Consider the following 20,787-nt stretch of genomic DNA (forward strand, 5'->3'; position numbering starts at 1 on the left):
TTACCTATTACAAAAATGAATCATATTGTCTTACAAAATAAAAGGTCTGTATTCTTTGAAGGGACGTTTTTTAATGTTTATTTTTGAGAGAAACAGAGTACAAGCAGGGGAGGGGCAGACACAGAATCCAAAGCAGGCTCCGTGCTCTGAACTGTCAGCACAGAGTCTGATGCGGGGCTCTAACTTAAGGGCCGCGAGATCATGACCTGAGCCAAAATTGGCCGCTTAACCAACTGAGCCACTCAGGCGCCCCAAAAGGGCTATATTCTTTGACCCAGGAATCTATCCTACAGACCTACTTGCACATGAACATAAAGATATATATGTGAAAGTTTATTCCATCAATAGTGAAAAATTGGGAAAAAATGTCCATCAGTAAGGAAATGGTTCTATAAATCATGGCATACAGTGCAGCCCTTTAAAAAATGAGATACATACATGGAAAGAAGATAGCTATTAAGTATTGAAAAGCAAGATGCAGAATAGTAAGATACAGAATGGCTGTTTGTGTTTAAGATGAGTGTGTGTACAGTTAAAATCACAGAGGAGGGTCTGGAAGAACATTAGCACATACTTCTCACTGGTGGAGGGTCTGGCATTAACGTGGGAAGCATTGGGCATCAGTTTCTCCCCAGAGCAGATTCTGCACTGGAGGAAGGAGCGGGAACAGTGCAGTGGAGGAGTAGCCCCCATGACGAAAAGTTGGGGTGGGTGGGGCAGGACCATCCCACCACAACCCACCAGCCTCCCGTGGTCCCACCACGCACTGGGGCTGGCAGGCCTAGGCCCCGAGGGGCGGTCAGGCAAAGCCTCAAGGTGCAGGAGTAGGATCTTCCTAGAACGGGGCCTCGAGTGCTATGTCTGCCGAGGAGGAAGGGCTCCTTTTTACAACAGACTCTTTCATGTAAAAGAAAATAAAGAAGAAAAAAGAACGTAGAAGGAGCCAAACCACCTTTGCCCTGTGATGCGCCCACAGGACAGGGTGTGTTTGGCCCAGGCACAACTGCCTTGCTCACCCTCACTTTCGCCTCCTCTGTCTCCTGCAGATCCTTCTGGCTGGTGGACGGGTCGACTACGAGGCAAGCAGGGCCTGTTCCCCAACAACTATGTGACCAAGATCTGAGGCGCACAGAGACTCTAATGCACAGGCAAAGGAGCTCCAGACAGGGAAGGGGACATTTGGGGGCTCTCCTTATGATCCATAGCGAGCAATTGCTTCCTTCTCCAAGGCCTGGAGTTTTTCTGGCACCTTCCCCATGGAGGACATTGAAAAGCTGGGTTGGGGACAGGGAGTGTCACTGCATAAATGATCCTAAAAGGTATCCTCTTCATAGGAGCCCAGGAGGGCAAAACCACCACCCACTAAGATTTATTTATTGTATTTAAACCTGGTGAGAGGACAGGCGAGGTCCACTTGGACCTTGTTGGCTCTATCAAAACAGCACCCCGCTCGCTCACCAGGCCCAGGGAATGGCTGTAGGCGGCCGCTGACAAGTGCCTTTAGTCAAAGAGCACATTTATTTCCTCCCTCTTTTCCTTACCTGACACACACATTCCTCTCTGCCACTTTCCTTCAGGGAGGACCTGCCCTCTTTGCAGGCCGGGCTTGACATGAGCGGGCACTTCCCATGCGAAGGCCAAGGGCCAGCGTGGCCTACTGAGCCCGCAGGTGCAGAGGGCAGCTGGTTTACACTTTGCCAGGACCCATCACGCTGCCAGGCTAAGCAGGGGCTGGGCTGTTGGCCTTGCTTTCTCTGGGTCTTCAGTTGGAATGTGGCTGGCCCATGTTGGTTTTGTGTTTAATGCTGTACCTATTATAAGAAGGATCTCTTTTTTTCAAGCTGTACATTTATAAAAACAGATCATATACTGTATATATAAAAATCTTAAGATGGTAGCAACATGTATGAATGTACTAAGTAGTATTCCACTGTACTTATTCATAAGGTAGGTTTTATTACAAAACTCCCACCAGGTACTTACAAATGTGCACTACTCCTTTTCAACTATAGAATCAGTGTTACTGCTTTCTAGCCCAGCCCCTGCAAACCCTTCCCAATCCTTTCCCCGTAGGTAATTTTCCTCTGCCCCCTGTGCCCCTCCCCTTAACTCCTAAATAAATAAAGGAATCATGAACTACCTGTTCTTTTGTGACATTTGTTATAGGGTGAATGGTGTCCCCCACCCCCAGAAAACATGGTGAAGCCCTAACGCCTGTGACCTCATAATATGACCTTATTGGGAAATACAGGGTCTTTATAGAGATGATCAAATTAAAATGAAGTCATTAGGGTGGGCCCTGAGCCAATATAACTGGTGTCCTGATAAAAAGGGGACATTTGGACATGCACGGACACGCAGAGGGAAGATGATGTGAAGGAACAGCCGTCTACAGCCAAGGAGAGGGGCCCGGCCCAGATTCGATCCCTCACAGCCCTCAGGAACCAGCCCTGCCCACACACAGATCTCGAACTTCCAGCTTCCACAGCTTGTAAGACACTGAGTTTCTGCCGTTTAGCCACCCAGTCTGTGGCGCTTTGTGAAGGCAGCCCTAGCAAACCAATGCAGTGTTTATTGCAGTAATGGTGAAAAGTCAGAAATGATGTAATATCTACTAATAAGGGAATGGTTTTCAGGGGACACTCACCTTTCTGCCTTTCCTCCAGGTTGCCTTGGTCATTCTGAAGCTACTGGGAAAGTAGGGTTTGACCAGCACACACCTTTCTGTCATTCCAAGATCCTCGAGTCCGTGGGAAAAATTATCAGGGGTTTCATATAAGGAAACAAATGGATCTGAATTTGGAACAAGTAAACCATTTGATTCTGCATTTTCAAGAATAGGGAGCAAACTTCATTTGGTAACAATAACAACATTTAAAGTAGATTTCCGTTCCATTTTGTGACCAGTTGAAAGGAAAATAAAGCCATAATGTGATGACACGAGGAAAGGTAATCCCTGTTTACACCAAGAGTCTCTTAATATTTGACAAAGGATCTTCACATTCCTTGACTCACACAAAGTGGGAGGAAGGCGCTAGAACCAGAATTCGAACGAAGGAGCATCCTGGACCCCCCACAGCCTCAACACGCAGGCGGCTTTCTCACAAGCAGGACTGCCAAGATCACCTTCCATTGTTACCACACACCCTTGGCGGGCACGTTTTTCCCCCCTGAAAATCAGTCCTGGGATAAAAGAAGACCAACTTTAAAAGAATTTGGGGCCAAGTGACAGGACAGCCTGAGTTAAGCATAGGTTATTTTGAAAAGCCCTTTTCAAAATAACCTATGCTTATCTGGAGGATAAATATTAGCTCAAGCTCTGGAGGAACTAAGGTGACCTTGATGGGCAGTGGAAGGAATCACTGAGAAACTCCTTAAAAAAATGTATTTATAAAAAAAGGATGAGACTGTACCATTTGAGACAACATGGATGGACCCAGAGGGTATTATGCTAAGTGAAATAAATCAGACTGAGAAAGACAAACACTATATGATTCCACTCATCAGTAGAATCTAGGAAAAAAAGAAACAAAAATAGACCTATAAATACAGAGAACAAACTGGTGGCTGGAAGAGGGAGGGAGGGAGGTTGGGGGGACAAAATGGGTGAAGGTGACAGGGAGATACACAGGCTTCCAACCACAGAATGAATAAGTCATGGGAATAAAAGGCACAGCATAAGGAATACAGTCAATGGTACTATAAGTGATGTAATGGGACAGATGGTAGCTACACTTGTGAGCACAGCATCATGTATAAACTTGTCAAATCACTAAGTTGTACACCTGAAACTACAGTACCATTGTGTGTTAGCTATACTGAAAAAAAAACCTAATGGCTTTACATAATTTTCCTAATGTTATGCATTAAAGCATAAAATAACACAGGGGCGCCTAGGTGGCTCAGTCAGTTAAGCATCATCTGACTCTTGATTTCGGCTCAGGTCATGATCTCATGGCTCCTGGATTTGAGCCCCGCATCAGGGTCTGGGCTGACAGTGCAGAGCCTGCTTGGGATTCTCTCTCTCTCTCTCTCTCTCTCTCTCTCTCTTTCTCTCTCTGCCCCTCCTCCCCCACCTCCAAATAAATAAACTTAAAATTTTAAAAATGGGGAGAAAAATCAATCCTGGCTACTTTTAATGATTGGCCTTTAAAACTGGAGTGTAACCAGGACCCCTCAGGCACTAGGTGACAGCGTAGGAACTGAGTCCAACCTCTGGACAAGCAGCAGGAAGAGCCCTGGCTCAGGACCACAGAGCAAGCCCCACCTCTGCACCCAGAAGCCTCGCCTAGTGCCAGGCCCAAGGGGGTCCTCAACAAGTGATGCTTGAGTAGGTGAGTAAACACTTGTTTATAGGTGTGAAGTCCTTATCCTAGGCTTCTCTTGGCCCCGTATCTAGCCAGGCCTGCCATTTTGTTCACTGTTCAGCTAAGTAGTCGTGTGGTTAGTTTGGGAGTCACTTCACCTGGGAGAGTGTAAAGAGGATCAAGGTGCCACCCCTGCCTTCTGCAATACCCCATCCTGTTTGGAATGATGGTATGCTTACACATATATACATATACAGAAGTAGAAAATGCAGTGTGCAGATGTGACAGATCCCTTCAACCAAAGGTTTTAAAGTAACCAAGTACCAAGTGAGCAGGCTTGAATGTTCCCTAGGACAGAGATGTTCAAACGAGCAATAGACCAGCAGTTCTCAAACCCTTTGGCCTCAGAACCCCTTTATACTCTTCAATGTTATCAACATTTAAAAAAATAATAAAAATAAATAAAATTTAAAAAAGGGGAGCCTGGGTGGCTCAGTTGGCTGAGTGTCTGACTTTGGCCCGGGTCATGATCTCACAGTTGTGAGTTCAAGCCCCGCGTCGGGCTCTGTATTGACAGCTCTGAGCCTGGAGCCTGCTTTGGATTCTGTGTCTCCCTCTTTCTCTGCCCCTCCCCTGCTCATGCTCTTTCAAATAAACATGTTAAAAAAATTTAAAATAAAACAAAATATACTCTTCAATGTTATTGAAGACCTCAAAGAGTTCTGCTTTTGTCTGTTATAGCTATCTGTATTTACCATAAGAGAAATTGGAAAATTAAAAAAAAATTTTTTTAATGTTTATCTTATTTTTGAGAGAGAGAGCACAAGCTGGGGAAGGACAGAGAGAGAGGGACACAGAATGTGCAGCAGGCTCCAGTCTATCTAAGCTTTCAGCACAGAGCCCAATGCGGGACTCAAACTTGTGAACCATGAGATCAAGACCTGAGCTGAAGTCGGTTGCTCAACTGACTGAGCCACCCAGGAGCTCCTAAAACAGAAAATTTTAAAACACCAACAAACACACATACACATTCCACTAACCACCAGAGCGATGACATCACTTCTCATAGCCTCTGGAAGATTCCACCTTACACTAATGACAGACAAGAACAAAAAAAGGCAAACATCTTAGTATTATCATGAAAATAGTTTTGACCTCATGGCCTTCTTGAAGGAGTCTCAAGATATCCCAGGGGACCCCAGGCCACATTTTGAGAACCACCAGAGGGACTAAGTACTAATAAACAGGTTAGAGCAGGCAGCGCAGTTGGCTCTCTGAAAACATCATGCAAAAGGGTCATCTCTTCCACAGTGCTTAGGGAAGCAAGACGATGCCCATGGAGAGGGCAAAGGGTGAGGCCTTTTTTATAAGCCTGTTCCCCCAACAGGTGTGAAAACCATGCACACGTGTTGTCTCAGTCCATCTGGTCAAACCTGATACCACGATTACCAACCCCAGCCCTAATAGGGTGGAAAGGTGATGGGAAGCAGTTTCATCTTTGAGAGACAGAGAGAAACAGAGCATGAGCAGGGGAGGGTCAGAGAGAGAGGGAGACACAGAATCGGAAGCACGCTCCAGGCTCCGAGCTGTCAGCACAGAGCCTGACACGGAGCTCGAATTCACGAACCATGAGATCGTGACCTGAGCTGAAGTCGGATGCTCAACCGACTGAGCCACCCAGGCACCCCAACAGTTTCCTTTTTAAAGAACATTCCTTGTGGGGTGCCTGGGTGACTCCATCGGTTAAGCGTTTGACTTCAGCTCAAGTCACAATCTCACGGTTCGTGAGTTCGAGCCCTGCATCAGACTCTGGGCTGACAGCTCAGAGCCTCGAGTCTGCTTTGGATTCTGTGTGTGTGTCTCTCTCTCTGCCCCTCCCCTGCTTGCACACTCTCTCTCTCTCAAAAATAAGTAAACATCAAAATAAAGAAAGAACATTCCTTCCAAAGTGCACATACCATGTCCACTCAGGTTCCAGCAGCTGGAACTTAGTCATGTGGCCTCAACTGCCAGGGAGGCTGGGAGAGTCTTGCTGGGGGCAGTTAGTTTCGGTGTGGAGAGCAGCTTATCCCAGGCACCAGGGAGAGATCTTCCTCCTCCTTCAGGCATGGCTCCTTCCAGGCAGAGATGTCCACAAGAACAAGTATGAGACAACATGGCTATGCATCCATGTAACTGACGATCACTGACTTGCCACAGAGCAGGGCTTATACATAATCCAAATCTTTTCTCTTCCGGACTCCCTCTGAACTCCGCAGACCTCCTGAGTGAAGCTGGGCAGACTAAAGGCTGGCCCTGCCTCTACTTGCTACTTTTACAGTGGCTTCATTTCCAGGTGGGGTCAGAGTCCAGTTACGGGAGTACGGTGTGTACAGGATGCATCTTTGGTGGAGAACCTGATGATGTTCCTGGCACCTTTCACTTTTATGGTCAAAGAGTGGGAGCCGTTCTGCAACATCACTCCGTTTCCTGCCTTGTTTTGTGTCGTTCCAGAGGCCTAGCTGGTCTTCACAGTTGCTCCTGAATTTAGGAACTTATTTTTACTCTTACCAACTACTTGATGCCTTTCCTGCCTACAGTACTGCACCCGCCCCCTCTAACCAGCATGAACTACTCTAAAATTGCTACTCACTTAGCAAATGAGAAGGATCAGTGCAGTTCACTACCTTGCCCAAGGTCATGCAGCTCTGAAGTAGAGGAACCCATCAATTAACCCCTGATCTGACCCCAATGCCCATGCTTTTCATCTTTGTCTTCAATCAAGCAAATAACAAAGAGCTTGATAGTCTAATTGTCAACCTTTCAACTTCCAATATCTTTTTCTCAAAAATCAAAAACCAAAATTAAAAAAAAGAAAAACTCACAAACAGGACTCAACAGCTATAAATTTGTAAAATCTCTCTCTCAGAGACAGCAGGCACATGAGCAGGGGAGAGGTAGAGAGAGAGGGGAGAGAATCCCAGGCAGAAACCATGCTGTCAGCACAGAACCTGACATGGGGCTCAATTTCACAAACAATGAGATCATAACCTGAGCCGAAATCAAGAGTCAGATGCTTCCGAGTGAACCACCCAAATGCCCCTGTAAATTGCTTTGACAGGCAAGAGCTGTGCCTAACATATCTTTGAATGCCCAATGTCCATCTCATTCCAAGACCACCACCTCCTTATAATAATAGCCACTAACATTCAAGCACATCCAGACACTGCTAAGGGCTTGGCATACTTTACTTTGCACTACAACACTATGAGGTAGATGCTCTTACCCCCATGTTACAGACACAAAAACAAGGCACAGAGATCATAGTTGCTAAGTAGACTCAGACCCATGCGATGCAGCTTCAGCATCTGTGCTCTTCAAATACTATGGTTCTGTCACCTCATTTTCTAGTTGCAATGCTTTTATATTATGATTTGTACTTTTACAGTAGTAATTTCTTATTTCATAAGTATAACACTTTAGTTTTGGATGCCTGCTATGGCACATAGGAAGGATCTTAAAGGTCTTTTTTTATGACATCCTGTAAATAGGAATTTCCTGAGTCGGGGTATTTAATATTTAACTAAGCAAAATATGTAATAAAGAAGCTATAAAATGTCTCAGAATAGTCTACAAAACCCATCTCTTCTTGACGAGAAGCTGGAGCTCAAGCATCCCCGGGAAGCGAAAGCTTCCTCGCAGGGTCTCACTTCATTACTATTCACATGTGTGACCCAAGTCAGCCTAAGGCTGCCATGGGAACGAGTCTCACTCAAAGAGAGATACTTCTAAAGCTTTACACTAGGACTTTAACACAGAAGACTCCCATTCCTCCAAGTGCCCACGCACATAAAGACTTACTTAGGCGGCCCGGCCTGCCTAGGGAGAGGGGTGGGAAGTGAGCACTAGCTGGAGCCAGCCAGGCTCGCCTCCCAGGGCAGCCAGAAGCCACAGCTGAGTCTCAGAACCAGCACCTGCACATCTCACTGTCACGCAGAAGGCAGCATTTACCACACTCTGGACTGGGGAACGGCGGAGTTAAGAGTTTACTGCAAAGCTTCTCCGAGCCTTTATGAATCGTAATGTGTTTGCAATGTTTCCCGAATGTATTTGACTAGCTCCTTTTTCTCAAAAAGCAATTAACATGTGCTGAGCTAATAGTTTGGGAAGTTGTTGCTGTAAGACACTCATTTATTTTATGTGTTTTGGTTTTGTTTTTAGTGGTTGGAGACTGCGAATGCATTCACACTTAGAGAATAATGCTAAATGTGATCAACTGCCCGCCAAAAAAAAAACAACAAATAGTAACCCATGAAATAGGAAAATGCATTCCAAGTTTCAACATTAACAAGGTGTCACAGACCCGTTTTTGTTTTCCAGTGGTGGCCCCTTAGGACTGACATTCCTGGTCCCCACCATGCCTTTGAAGGAGAGGCATACTGTGAGGGCTGCTTCTGGTAGCCCTCAGCCCAGTGGGCCAGGCGTTCCTGTATAGGAATGAGAAAATAGTTGAGTACATTCTGAAAAGGAACGGTCATAGTTATCCTCCCGTTTTCAAATTTCATCATGAATCTTTCTATATCTCAGAAGTTTAAGAATGGGTTAGCATTCACTGAAGCCAAGTTCTAGTTTTTTCCATTTGAGAAAGTGGCAGGAAGATCTTTCCCAAAGCCATAAAGGCAATAATTTACATGCTTCTCATAATAGCTCAAAAAGAAATTAGTCAACCCAAGCTTCCACTGACTTCTTTCCACTATAGAATACACAAATAAATACACATAGGATACCTGAAGAAAAATTAATAGCTTTATTTTTCCTCAATATACATTTAGAAAATAGGTCTAAGAAAAGGTTTCATGAAATAGACCAGACGACTATGTACAAAGTGAAGAGTTCCAAATCAGCAAGTCAAAGCACACAAATGAAGCACTCTTCCCCGAGGGCCATGGCAGCCTAGGACCGTCCCATCAGAGGGGACGCAAGCTCTTGGATGGCTTTTGAGTTCAGCTGAGGAATCGTGCTGATCTTCAGGAGTTTGCTGCTTGCATACTTATTCTTGATGGCCTGCAGAAGTCATCTGTGATTAAGCACGCATCAGGACCCCCTACCTTATACCATGTTCCTAGTCTAATTCACAAGTATTTAAGGGCCAGACCCACAATCTCCAACTAGTGCGATGATGCTGAATCACTGAAGCCAGCTAGAGCTCTGAGGTCATAATGTGTTGCACCCGACAATTTCCTTCCATACCTAGCAATGGATAAAGCCCAGCTGGTAGCACAGGTGATGGAGGAATAAATGGTGTCAAGGTCCAAGGAGCAGGCTCTCTCTCCTATGTTGCCAGAGGGCTGGGAGGTAGGAGCTGTGTTTATCATACCTAAGCACCATCACGACAGAACAGGTCTGCCAGGACCGGCAGCAACAACTGGCAATAAAAGCAAGTGGCAACCAGTGCTTAGCAGGTCCCAGACAACAATACCCTAAGGACTGAAAACATGTCACACTTCCATGGTGTGCTAAATCATACAGAAACTACATGCAAGGAAACTACATGCTTGGCACAAATGCCTTGCTCTTTGTCACCACACCTGTGGTGATACTCGGCATCACACAAGCACAGGACAGCACCCAATCTCCTCTGACTCCTCCTCTCAGGTGGGCCCCACAGAGACAGATACCAGACCCCGAGGAGGCTTTCTGAATGGGCTTCTTGCCCCTCCCTCTTCACCATGATTTGGTCACTGTCCCAAAAGATCCTGGTCAAAGGCCCTGAGTGATACCACCCCAAAACCCGAGTCTTCACGGAGCCCTTGCTGTTCCAGATGACATGGGGAGCGCCTTCCCTGATGCTGAGTGCCCTGCCCAGGATGCTGGGACAAGGTGGGGAGACACACTGAATGGCCATCTGGCTGACTACCTGGGGCCTGGACCTGGTTAGCCTAGCTACTTGGTTTTGAAGAAAGTCTGCTTTTCGGATACGTCAGTATGGTCCATCCCCTGCTGGACTAGAAAAGAGTTCGTGCTAAAATAGACTCTCACATATGCCAATATTACGTTTACATGAAAACACAAACGCACATACGTACACATACTCTCATTCACAAAACCCATAATCTAATGCTTTCCATGGTTGAGGGAGGAGTACTTACGATGAATTTCGTTAAGTTTTCGTTAACTTTCACGACATTTTTGGCCATGTGCTGCATGACTTCCAATACTTCATTCTCTGTGTATCCAGTGTAATACTGCTGTTTTAAGTTCTGGAACACAATGAAGAGAGAAGGTGCAAGATAAAGCCTCCGCTTCTTTAGAAGAGCACATCTTATACATGCTAACATCACTTATCACTTGCATAAAAGCTATACAATGATATTCTTACTTTTGTAAAATTCAGTAACAGCCCTAAACACTACCATTGTACCAGCAAAGCAGCCAGTAAATGCAAGATGACTCTGGCTCTGAGCAAGACTAAATTAAGACACTGTGCAACTTCAGCTAAATCAAGTGACAAAGTTCCCATAATTATTATTTTTTTTAAAAAGGTTGCAGGGGTATGTAGGGTACTCCAAGTAACAAAGCTTTCATGCTTCTATCACCACACCGGGGTGGGGGTGGGGGGATGGAAAGTGGGGCAGAGTAAAAATAAAACCCAGCAAAGGAAAGCCCCTTTCAGAGTAATGGCAGAGACCTAGGACAAGCACATCTCACACATACCACCACCACCACCGCCCCCCCGTCCCAATCAAAGCCCTACTGGACAGTGGCTGGGGGGGGAGCTGGACAGAGCTGATACCCATATTGTTAGGGAAAGAGGTTCATTATTAAGAATAAATTAGGCCGTGGGCAGCAATCTAATCTACAAAATCCAGAAGAACTAAAGACTGCCCGGGATTCTCTCGTTGGGCACTGTGTAGTTAAGCACTGGAGAACAGAGAGCAGAGAAGCCTCTAGGGGTAGAGGCTTTGTGACCTAGCCTCCTGGAGAACAAAGGTCAAGCAAAAGGACAGTTGTTGATTGACAGTAAGATCTATCATGTGTGAAGATAGGTAACCTAACTTTATTTCAGTTCTGTGATAAAATTCTAAAAGCCAAAGTACATCTGTCTCATATGCACAATCTAATTGGGAAGATAAATCATAATTTAATCTTTTTCTTTCTTACTTTTTTAAGAGAGAGAGAGGGAGTGCACGTGAGCAGGGGAGAGGGGCAGAGAGAGAGAATCTTAAGCAGGCTCCATTCTCAGCGTAGAACCTGACACAGGGCTCAATCCCACAATCCTGGAATCATGACCTGAGCTGAAATCAAGAGTCAGATGCTCAACTAACTGGGCCATCCAGGCACCCCAATCACAATTTAATCTTATTCCTAACGTATTTTTTTTTTTTTATTAATTTAAGGTAGGCTCCTTGCCCAATGTGGGGCTTGAACCCACAACTCTGAGATCAAGAGTCTCATGCTGTACCCACTGAGGCTGCCATGTGCCCCAATCCTAAAATAATTTAAAGAAAAAAAGAACAAAGCAAGATTAATTCTGAAATAACACACAACCACCGGCATTTTCAAGTCAATTCCCAGAAAACGAGGAGACCTAGAGCTAGTAGGTTCAGAGCCCAAAGAAGACATGTCCCAGAGGAAAGTAATTTAGCTAAAATGAGCCACTGGTACCAGGACCCTGTATCATCCATGTACCAGCAGCCTTGTTGCCTCAAGTTTTTTATTTCAAAAAATTTCAAATTATTTCAGAAAAAATGAGATAATATAATGAACATCTGTGCATCTTTTGTGCAGATTCACCTATTAACATTTTGCCACTTTCTCGTTTTCTCTCTCATGGTGTCTGCAGCTAACTCAGTTGCAAATGGTTTAGCAAGAATTGTGTATGTATGTATTCACACACAATTTTTGAACTATTTGACAATGAGTTGCAGACACCATTACACATCACTTCTAAATGCTTCAGAAACATCCCCTAAATAGTATTTTCCTATCTAGACACAAAGCTTTTCACATAAAAAAATCAACATTTCCATAGTATCATCTAGAATACAGTCTATATTCAAATTTCTCCAACTGTTCCAAAAATATCTTTCATAGATTTGTCTTTTTAGATCCAGGTCCAATTAAGGTACATGCAGTATATCTGATCTTTGGGGGGTTTTTTACTTAAAACAACTCCTATTTTCTTGGCTTTAAATGACAACTTGAAGGCCCTAGGGCAGTTACTTTTAGAACATCCCACATTTAAATCTGAGTGTTTCCTGATGACTGGATTTGTGTCAAACATCTGGGGCATGAATTTCATGGAGATGATAATGCATTACTTCTAATAATCATTAGATTAATTAGATTAATTAGATTAATGCATTAATGCATTACTTCTAATAATGCACCAGAACATAGGTCAAGTCAGGTGCTCCTACCACTGGTGATGCCAAGCTTGATCACCAGGTTAAGGTGGTAATTTGCAGACCCCCTATCATAAAGGTACAGTTTTTCTTCAGCATTATTACATACCTATGAGGTGATATTTTGAGACCATGTGACTCGTCCTCCAAAATTACCTCACCTAATGATATGAGCATCAGTTGATCCTCACTTGAATCAGTTTTTATATTAGGGGTTAAAATTTTATTTATTTATTTATTTTAATACGTATTTTGAGAGAGTGTGTGTGTGTGTGCACGAGCAGGCAAGGGGGGAGAGAGAGATTCCTAAGCAGGCTCCGTGCTGTCAGTGCAGAGCCCGATACAGGGGCTCATCTCAAGAACTGTGGGATCACAACCTGAGCCAAAACCAAGGGTCAGAGGCTTCATCAACTGAGCCACCCAGGCGCCCCTAAAATTTGATTTCTAACTCTACCATTCTTTCTGCTTTAATTAGCTGATATCCTGATTAAAAAATAATAATAATAATAATAAAGAGCCCCTCTTCCATTCTTTCTTTTGTATCATTATAAATGCATGGATTTTTAAAAATGTGTTACAATCAGGGCGCCTGGTGGCTCAGTTGGTCTGACTTCAGCTCAGGTCATATCACAGTTTATGAGTTTGAGCCCTGTTATTAGGCTCTCTGTTGTCAGCACAGAGCCTGCCTCATCCTCCATCTCTCTCTCTCTCAACAAATAAACATTTTTTAAAAATGCGTTACAATCTATTACTGTCACTATTCTTTTTTTTTTTTTTTTTACATTTATTCATTTTTGAGAGACAGAGAGAGACAGAGCACAAGCGGGGAAGGGGCAGAGAGAGAGGGAGACACAGAATCCAAAGCAGGCTCCAGGCTCTGAGCTGTCAGCACAGAGCCCGACGCGGGCCTCGAACTCACAAACTGCAATATCATGACCTGAACCGAAGTCAGATGCTTAACTGACTGAGCCACCCAGGCCCCCCCTGTCACTATTCTTTACAATGCTCAGACTTAGTAAGAGCCCTTTCAAGCCAGTTCCTATGTCCTTTTCATGTGACCCCCACTGATCCTTGAGAATTTGCTTAGTGTCTATTACAAACTGATCTAGGCTCACCTTATACTTCTTCCCCAACCCTGAGAGCAGCTATCTCTCAAAGGTGGCCTAGTTCCTAGTGGGTAATGGTACTTAGTATCCATTATGTGGGCACTAGGTATGATCATTGCTACTGGGTTATCACTGTTTCCGGGCCCTCTCATGATCAATTTACCGATATTTCCAAAATAGATTTAACGTCATAGGGGTTTTCCTTTGTTTTTAATTGTTAATATTATCCCTCTTCTTATTGTGAAAATTTTAGTCCTTAATAACATTGAATGTTTGTTTTACCCTAATATTCCTAAATAGTTTCACAATTATAATAACAGATTACTATTAACAATACATCTCCCAAGTAAACTTTGTTTTTTTTAATTTTTTTTTTCAACGTTTATTTATTTATTTTTTTGGGACAGAGAGAGACAGAGCATGAACGGGGGAGGGGCAGAGAGAGAGGGAGACACAGAATCGGAAACAGGCTCCAGGCTCTGAGCCATCAGCCCAGAGCCCGACGCGGGGCTCGAGCTCACGGACCGCGAGATCGTGACCTGGCTGAAGTCGGACGCTTAACCGACTGCGCCACCCAGGCGCCCCCCAAGTAAACTTTAAGTATGTTACCTCTTTTGGTTCTTTGTTTTATCTAACCGGATAAAGTAATTCTTCCCTCAGTGTTCTATTACCAGTTTGATATATGGTGACATTGTTGTTTCTGTTTAATTCCAGTTAGGGTTTGCATAAACACTCATATTGTTCAGAAGTCAAAAAAGTTACATTATATTGTATACAGCTGATAAAAAATTACAACCACAAGTCTTGCTCCCATCCCCAGCCTTCTACCCTGTTCCCACCCAACCCCACAGGTATCATTTCCATTAGTTTCTGGTCTATTCTTCCGGTATTTTTTTTTTTTTTTATTAGGAAATACCTAAGCACACATACGTACTCTCTCTCTCTTATTCCCCTTCTTTCTTACATCAAATGTGTGGAGGGACAGCCCTGCCATGGTGTCCTGGCAAGCTTGCAGGCAGCCACATAGGGCCAGGCAAAGGCCTGAAGCCCAGCTGATGTGTCTTGGCAGAATGCTTGTTGATCCTCCTGGAATGTGAGGGGAGGGAGGCTGGGAAGAGCGGCTCCCAACCTCCTCCGTATCTCCCCTGAGAGGCTATCTTGAGACCGTTTCTTAACACCTGGGCTCTGAGGAGGCTTTTGTTCTGCTGCTCTTGGGGCACAACTACAGATGATAAAACTGCTTAGTACCAGTCTAGAGTTGGCTCCTTCACAAAAGGGTATCCCACGACTCCCACTGCAGTCACCTGGCCCCTTTCGTTTTGGCTCTTGTCCCTTTTGGTGCGTGAGATAAGGACCACAATTGCTGGCAGCTTTGACTACTTGTATAAACCTAAAAGTGGCTCCTTTTTACCTTTACTGGCTCAATCAGTTGGGCCTTGGCCCTGCTTTTGTCTTAGATGCTTGACGCCTTGCTGGTTTCATTTAACCAAAGATCCCAGAAACCTTAGCATACCAGTTGTAGGCAGCCATGCACAGCCTTCACAACTGTATAGTTAGCACCTGGGTGCCATGGTGTGCTTACCTAGTCTACGTCTGAAGCATTCCAAGCAGCTTTCTTTTAGGCTTCTGGATTTTAACAATTGCTTTAACAACACTGTGGTGAAAACGGTAAGACCGTTCATATCCAGAGGGTCTAAAATATAATCTAATTTCTTCTTAACGCAACACTCACCCATTTTCCTTGGCCTATAACTTTCTGGGACAGGCAGGATGCAGCCGCTGCCACCTTCGAAGGGTGATAATGCACCATGTCATAGTCAATGAGAGTCAGCTCCATCAGGTATTTGGCTAAAGTATGCTGTTCCACATCGACCTAGGATTAAATAGCCCAGAGAGGAAGAAACACAGCTATTATCACTGTCTTGCAAAATCACAGGTGAAGGCCTAGGAGCTGAAATCCACTCAATTCACTCGTCCTTCCCAGCAAGTGCCCTATTCCACAGTATATTAAAAACACAGATGGGGCGCCTGGGTGGCGCAGTCGGTTAAGCGTCCGACTTCAGCCAGGTCACGATCTTGCGGTCCGCGAGTTCGAGCCCCGCGTCGGGCTCTGGGCTGATGGCTCTGAGCCTGGAGCCTGTTTCCGATTCTGTGTCTCCCTCTCTCTCTGCCCCTCCCCTGTTCATGCTCTGTCTCTCTCTGTCCCGAAAATAAATAAACGTTGAAAAAAAAAATTTAAAAAAAAAAAAAAAAAACACAGAGCATGAGGTCTTTTAAGAATTGAGGAGATAAAACATTAGGACTTAATGAGAACATGTTTTCTATAAATTTTTAAGTTTTCCTTTAATTGGATCAATGTTTCTAGCATAAGACAACAGGGGGAAAATAAAGTCTCATATGGAATCGGAGGCACTCACCTCCCCAGCTTTTGAGGCCCGCCTTAAGAAGTGCAGTGGCAAAGGTCGACCCAACTCAAATTTCAGTTCTTTCAAAATCAATGTTTCCATTTCTCGGATTTGGGAGCTTGTATAAGCATTGTCTGTGATGTAAACAAAGTCTTCGATATTTGGAGAAAACATCTCTTCATATTTGGAAGCCAAGAGCAGAGCCGTAATCCCAACCAGTTGAAGCTTCTTACGGGAAACCGGTTGAACCTAATTGAAGAAGAAGGTGTCAAAAGTCATGTCCGACCAGAGGACTGGGGCACTGGGGGGAAGAAAGTGAGAGCGAATCATGTCCTGCAGAAGTACACATCGTCTCTCCTCATCCCCCTCTTACGAGCACAGGTAACCTGTGTATTAATTGCAGGTACCATCAGGGGCTCCTGGCTGGCTCACTAGGTGGAGCATGTGACTCTTGATTTCAGGGTTGTGGGTTCAAGCCCCACAGTGGGTGTAGAGATTACTGAGTATTCACTCTGTGCCGAGCACAGTGCAAAGATTTCAGTAATCACCTCACTGAATCCTCGCAAAAATCCTAGGAAGTATATGTATTTTTCTCCACATACAAAGAGATGGGCTAAGAAGAGATTCAGACACTAGCCCAAGTTCACTCAACTTCTCAGTAGGGAAGAAATAAGCCTGAGAACCAAGCTCCTGGTCTGTGCTCCAGTCTCATCATCCTGGCTTGAACATCTGGGGGAAGTCCCAACATGGCACTCCACACAGTCTGCATCAAGATAAGATCAAGCCAGGGGCGCCTGGGTGGCGCAGTCGGTTAAGCGTCCGACTTCAGCCAAGTCACGATCTCGCGGTCCGTGAGTTCGAGCCCCGCGTCAGGCTCTGGGTTGATGGCTCGGAGCCTGGAGCCTGTTTCCGATTCTGTGTCTCCCTCTCTCTCTGCCCCTCCCCCGTTCATGCTCTGTCTCTCTCTGTCCCAAAATAAATAAAAAACGTTGAAAAAAAATTAAAAAAAAAAAAAAAAGATAAGGTCAAGCCAAAAAGCAGGGTTAAATAATGGATGCCTAGGGATGTGGAAGGGGCTATCTCAAACATTTCCTTAATCATTCATTACCAAAAGTACGCTCATTATTCAACCTGAGGTATCTTCAAAGATGCTTCAGAGTCAGGGAAAATCTCAGTCCAGGGTCTGAGTGTTTCCCTTCATTTTCTTTTTCTTTTAAAGTTTTTTGTTGTTGTTTTTTACATTTATTTATTTTTGAGACAGAGAGAGACAGAACATGAGCAGAGGAGGGGCAGAGAGAGAAGGAGGACACAGAATCCAAAGCAGGCTCCAGGTTCTGAGCTATCAGCACAGAGCCTGACATGCAGCTCAAACTGAGGGAGCCACGAGATCATGACCTGAGCCGAAGTCGGACCCTCGACCGACTGAGCCACCCAGGCGTCCCTTCTTTTTCTTTTAAACTGGGATTTCGCTTTTCTTGCTTCAACTCTCATTTTTAAAAATCTACCTAAAATCTGACTACTTTCCTACCCCATGAGGAATGTATAATGCAAACCACTGAATCTATGGTTTCGTAGGATTTGGCGGTATCTCAGGGTCATCATTATAATAAACACAATTATTACTGTATTTTGGGGCAGAATTTGTACTTGAGTTATATCATAAATGTCAACTTTAAATACATAAATCCTTATCTGCAGTAGGGCTACTGCCTGATGGATAACACTAGTGCTTTCTATCTGGCATTTCCTCTAACTGGTTAGGGTTTTAGGACACCAGGTGATGTGTCCTATTTTGATGACCACTCCTGCCTCTCAGCTTAATTTCTTACATTCCTCTACTTTAGACCTCCATAACTCAGTATACTCCCCACACATACTCCCAATCCCCCTTTAAAAAATTCTGCCTCCTCTCCTTTCTACAGCGATTCATGCAACAGCTGGCTGGATACTGCAACATTCTCTAGCTAAATTCCTCATTTTTCAGATGAGGAAACTTAACAACAGAGAGCACCAAATTACAAAATCGATTAAGCAGACCCAGAAAACCAAGATCCAAAGGCACCACAGGCTTGGGCTGACCTTCAGACCTCCTGTTGGTATGTTTCCTCTGATGAATGACTGGCAATGCAGCGTCTCCCTCCCTAGGGCCCCCAGCATTTCTCCGCAGGCTGACCTGACACAAACGCCCAGCACTGGTCAGCATCACCAGAGGTCTGACACACTTGGCTACTTTCCCTTCTGGCACATGAAGTTCCTCGGTTTCTCACAAAGTGACTTTGGGTCTTTTCTTCAAGGTACCACCCTTTGGTATTGCACAATGCAATTCCAGGGCGCACTGCTACAGTCCCTGAAGCCACACTCACCTGTAAAAATCGATCCATGATGGCGACGCACATGTACAGGGTCTCCTGCAGCAGCCTAAACTTGGAGTGGACTTGCACCAGCCAGTCCACCAGGATGGCGCGCATGCGTCCGTTTATCTCCCTTCCATCTAGGAAGCGTGGATTTATGGACTGCAGAACCTGTTGACGGAATGAAAACTTTAAAAAGCTGACCTCATTTCCTTCCCAGCTCTGTGGTGAATTCCACATTGCTTGCACGACCAACACCCAGAGGCCCACTCACCTCAAGCTGCCTTAGATACTGGTAGATATCCTTAACGTAGTCGCTGCAAAGCTGAGGGTTCTCCCAGTCCTCATTATCAATATCCTCGATTTTGCAGAGCAAGGCATCAGAGAAAGCTTGGCAGAGGTTCTCTTCCTTCATGGAGATATCCTCCGCTGGGGGAGCAGGACCCTACATGGACAAATTAATGTGCAGTAGCCTTAATCATTAATCATAGCCAAATACATGCAGAGGCAACTGGTTTTAAAAGTAGCATATGCATTTTTAAAATATGTGAAAGCCAAAACAAACAAATTTCAGAGTAAGAGGTGACTAACTCAAGATGTAGTAGATGAAGTTTTTAGGGATATACTCCTCTGTTTAAAGTTCTGTAATTTCACTCCAAGTGAAAACCTTAAGTCCTCACCATGGCCTCACCATGATCTGGCTTTCTCCTCTTCCTCTGCTGACCGCCTCCTATTTCCCTGCCCTTGGTTTGCTTCACTGCAGCCTCCCTCACTGCAAGTGGGCTCCCTCTTCACAGAAGCTCTTGTCCCTGCACCCCTGTGGGTAAACTTTTAGTTTAAAAGTTACCTTCTCAATTAGGTATATCCTGACCCCCCATTTTAAATCACTGTCTGCCACCTATCACCACCCCCACCACATTTCATTCCTCTTACTGTGTTTTTCCCCATAGAACCTATAACCTTCTAACAGATTATGGAGTTTACTAATATACGATGTATATTATTTTCTGTCTATGTCTGCTAGAGTGTAAGCTCTATAAGCTTACATTTATTTAAACTGATTTTGGTCCCTAAGGTATCTCAAATACCTATATCATCCCTGACACATAGTAGGTGCTCACTAAATATTTATTCAATGAAAGAAACTTAGACACCTGGGTTAAGAGACTCTTAGAGCTGATAGTTCACCTCAGCTGTAGCCTCTTCTGCGAGTATAAAGATTTCCTCTCGTAAACTAATTTATTCTAAATTGAGAAACTGGCAACTAAAAAGCAGAAAAGCACATTCCAGCCTATGAATAAAATAGGAGGAGGAAGCAAAGACTGAGTAAGCACACACCCAGTATTTTCTTATGCTGACTGGGTGGCTATTAAAGTCACACAAATTAAAAATTTATAAAGTAAGTTAAAAACAAGCATTTGGTAATGAAGTATAAATAAACCATTACTTCTCAAAAGAATAAGAGGTACTTCTCAAAGTAAAACCTAACAGGACTGCTAGACTATAAAGACTGGGTATTAAAGAAATAAAATATAGAAAAAGAAGGATGTATAATAAACCATTTTAATTTATATTAAAGCTCAGTGATTATAGTTTCCAGTCTTAGAGAAGGATAAAACAATAACAGCAGCAGCAGGAAAATATCGATAGCAGTTCAGATCACATCCTTTCCTCAAACACCAAAGTTCTTAAACTGAGGAAGGGTCAGCTGAGCAAGTTATGCAGGTATGCATGCCACTTATTCAAGAATTTAAGAACCTCAAGGGACTAGAATGAGTAAGAGCTACTTGGGGTACCAGGGAAAAACCTAGATAAGGTTACCAGAGAAGATGAGTCCTCAAGGCAAATGAATAGGAAGGTAGGCAAGTACAAAGTCCCAGAGGAAGCCAAGAAATAAAGGCAAGTCTTGGGAAATACACGCTGATTTGGAATGGTGGGAGGTAGTGCATCATGTGAGAGAAGATGGGCTGGAAAGGTGAGCAAGAACCTTGCTAAGGAGTTTAGATTTTACCTGAAGGGAAGTGAACCCACTGAAGGAATGGAGCAAGAGTGGCTAGAATCAGAGGCACCTGGCTGGCTCAGTTGGTGGAGCAATAGACTCTTGAAATTGGGGTTGGGGGTTCGAGCCCCCTGTTGGGTGTAGAGATTACTTAAAAATAAAATCTTAAAAAAAAAAAAAGGTGTTGGGGTGTTTGGGTGGCTTAGTCAGTTAAGCATCCAACTCTTAATTTTGG

The 20,787-nt window shown here is 44.3% G+C and overlaps 2 protein-coding genes across 2 annotated transcripts in view; one reads left to right on the forward strand and one right to left on the reverse strand.

Moving 5' to 3' along the window:
* The window catches only part of MYO1E (myosin IE), a 214,139-nt gene extending 212,002 nt beyond the window's left edge, over positions 1-2,137 (forward strand). Inside the window, exon 28 of the mRNA XM_047075040.1 lies at positions 1,047-2,137. Coding sequence (XP_046930996.1) covers positions 1,047-1,123 — 77 coding nt within the window. The 3' untranslated portion in view covers positions 1,124-2,137. The remainder of the gene's footprint in view (positions 1-1,046) is intronic.
* Positions 2,138-9,070: 6,933 nt separating this feature from the next.
* The window catches only part of CCNB2 (cyclin B2), a 28,211-nt gene continuing 16,494 nt past the window's right edge, over positions 9,071-20,787 (reverse strand). The window contains exons 4-9 of the mRNA XM_047074442.1: positions 18,828-18,998; positions 18,566-18,724; positions 16,215-16,451; positions 15,530-15,670; positions 10,436-10,546; positions 9,071-9,350 (exon numbers count right to left, since the gene is read on the reverse strand). Coding sequence (XP_046930398.1) covers positions 9,240-9,350; positions 10,436-10,546; positions 15,530-15,670; positions 16,215-16,451; positions 18,566-18,724; positions 18,828-18,998 — 930 coding nt within the window. The 3' untranslated portion in view covers positions 9,071-9,239. The remainder of the gene's footprint in view (positions 9,351-10,435; positions 10,547-15,529; positions 15,671-16,214; positions 16,452-18,565; positions 18,725-18,827; positions 18,999-20,787) is intronic.

This window comes from Lynx rufus, unplaced genomic scaffold (genome assembly GCF_022079265.1).
Source record: "Lynx rufus isolate CCGP_SWC_20201006 ecotype Redwood Valley unplaced genomic scaffold, mLynRuf1.p SCAF_13, whole genome shotgun sequence".
NCBI classification, from domain to species: Eukaryota; Metazoa; Chordata; class Mammalia; order Carnivora; family Felidae; genus Lynx; species Lynx rufus.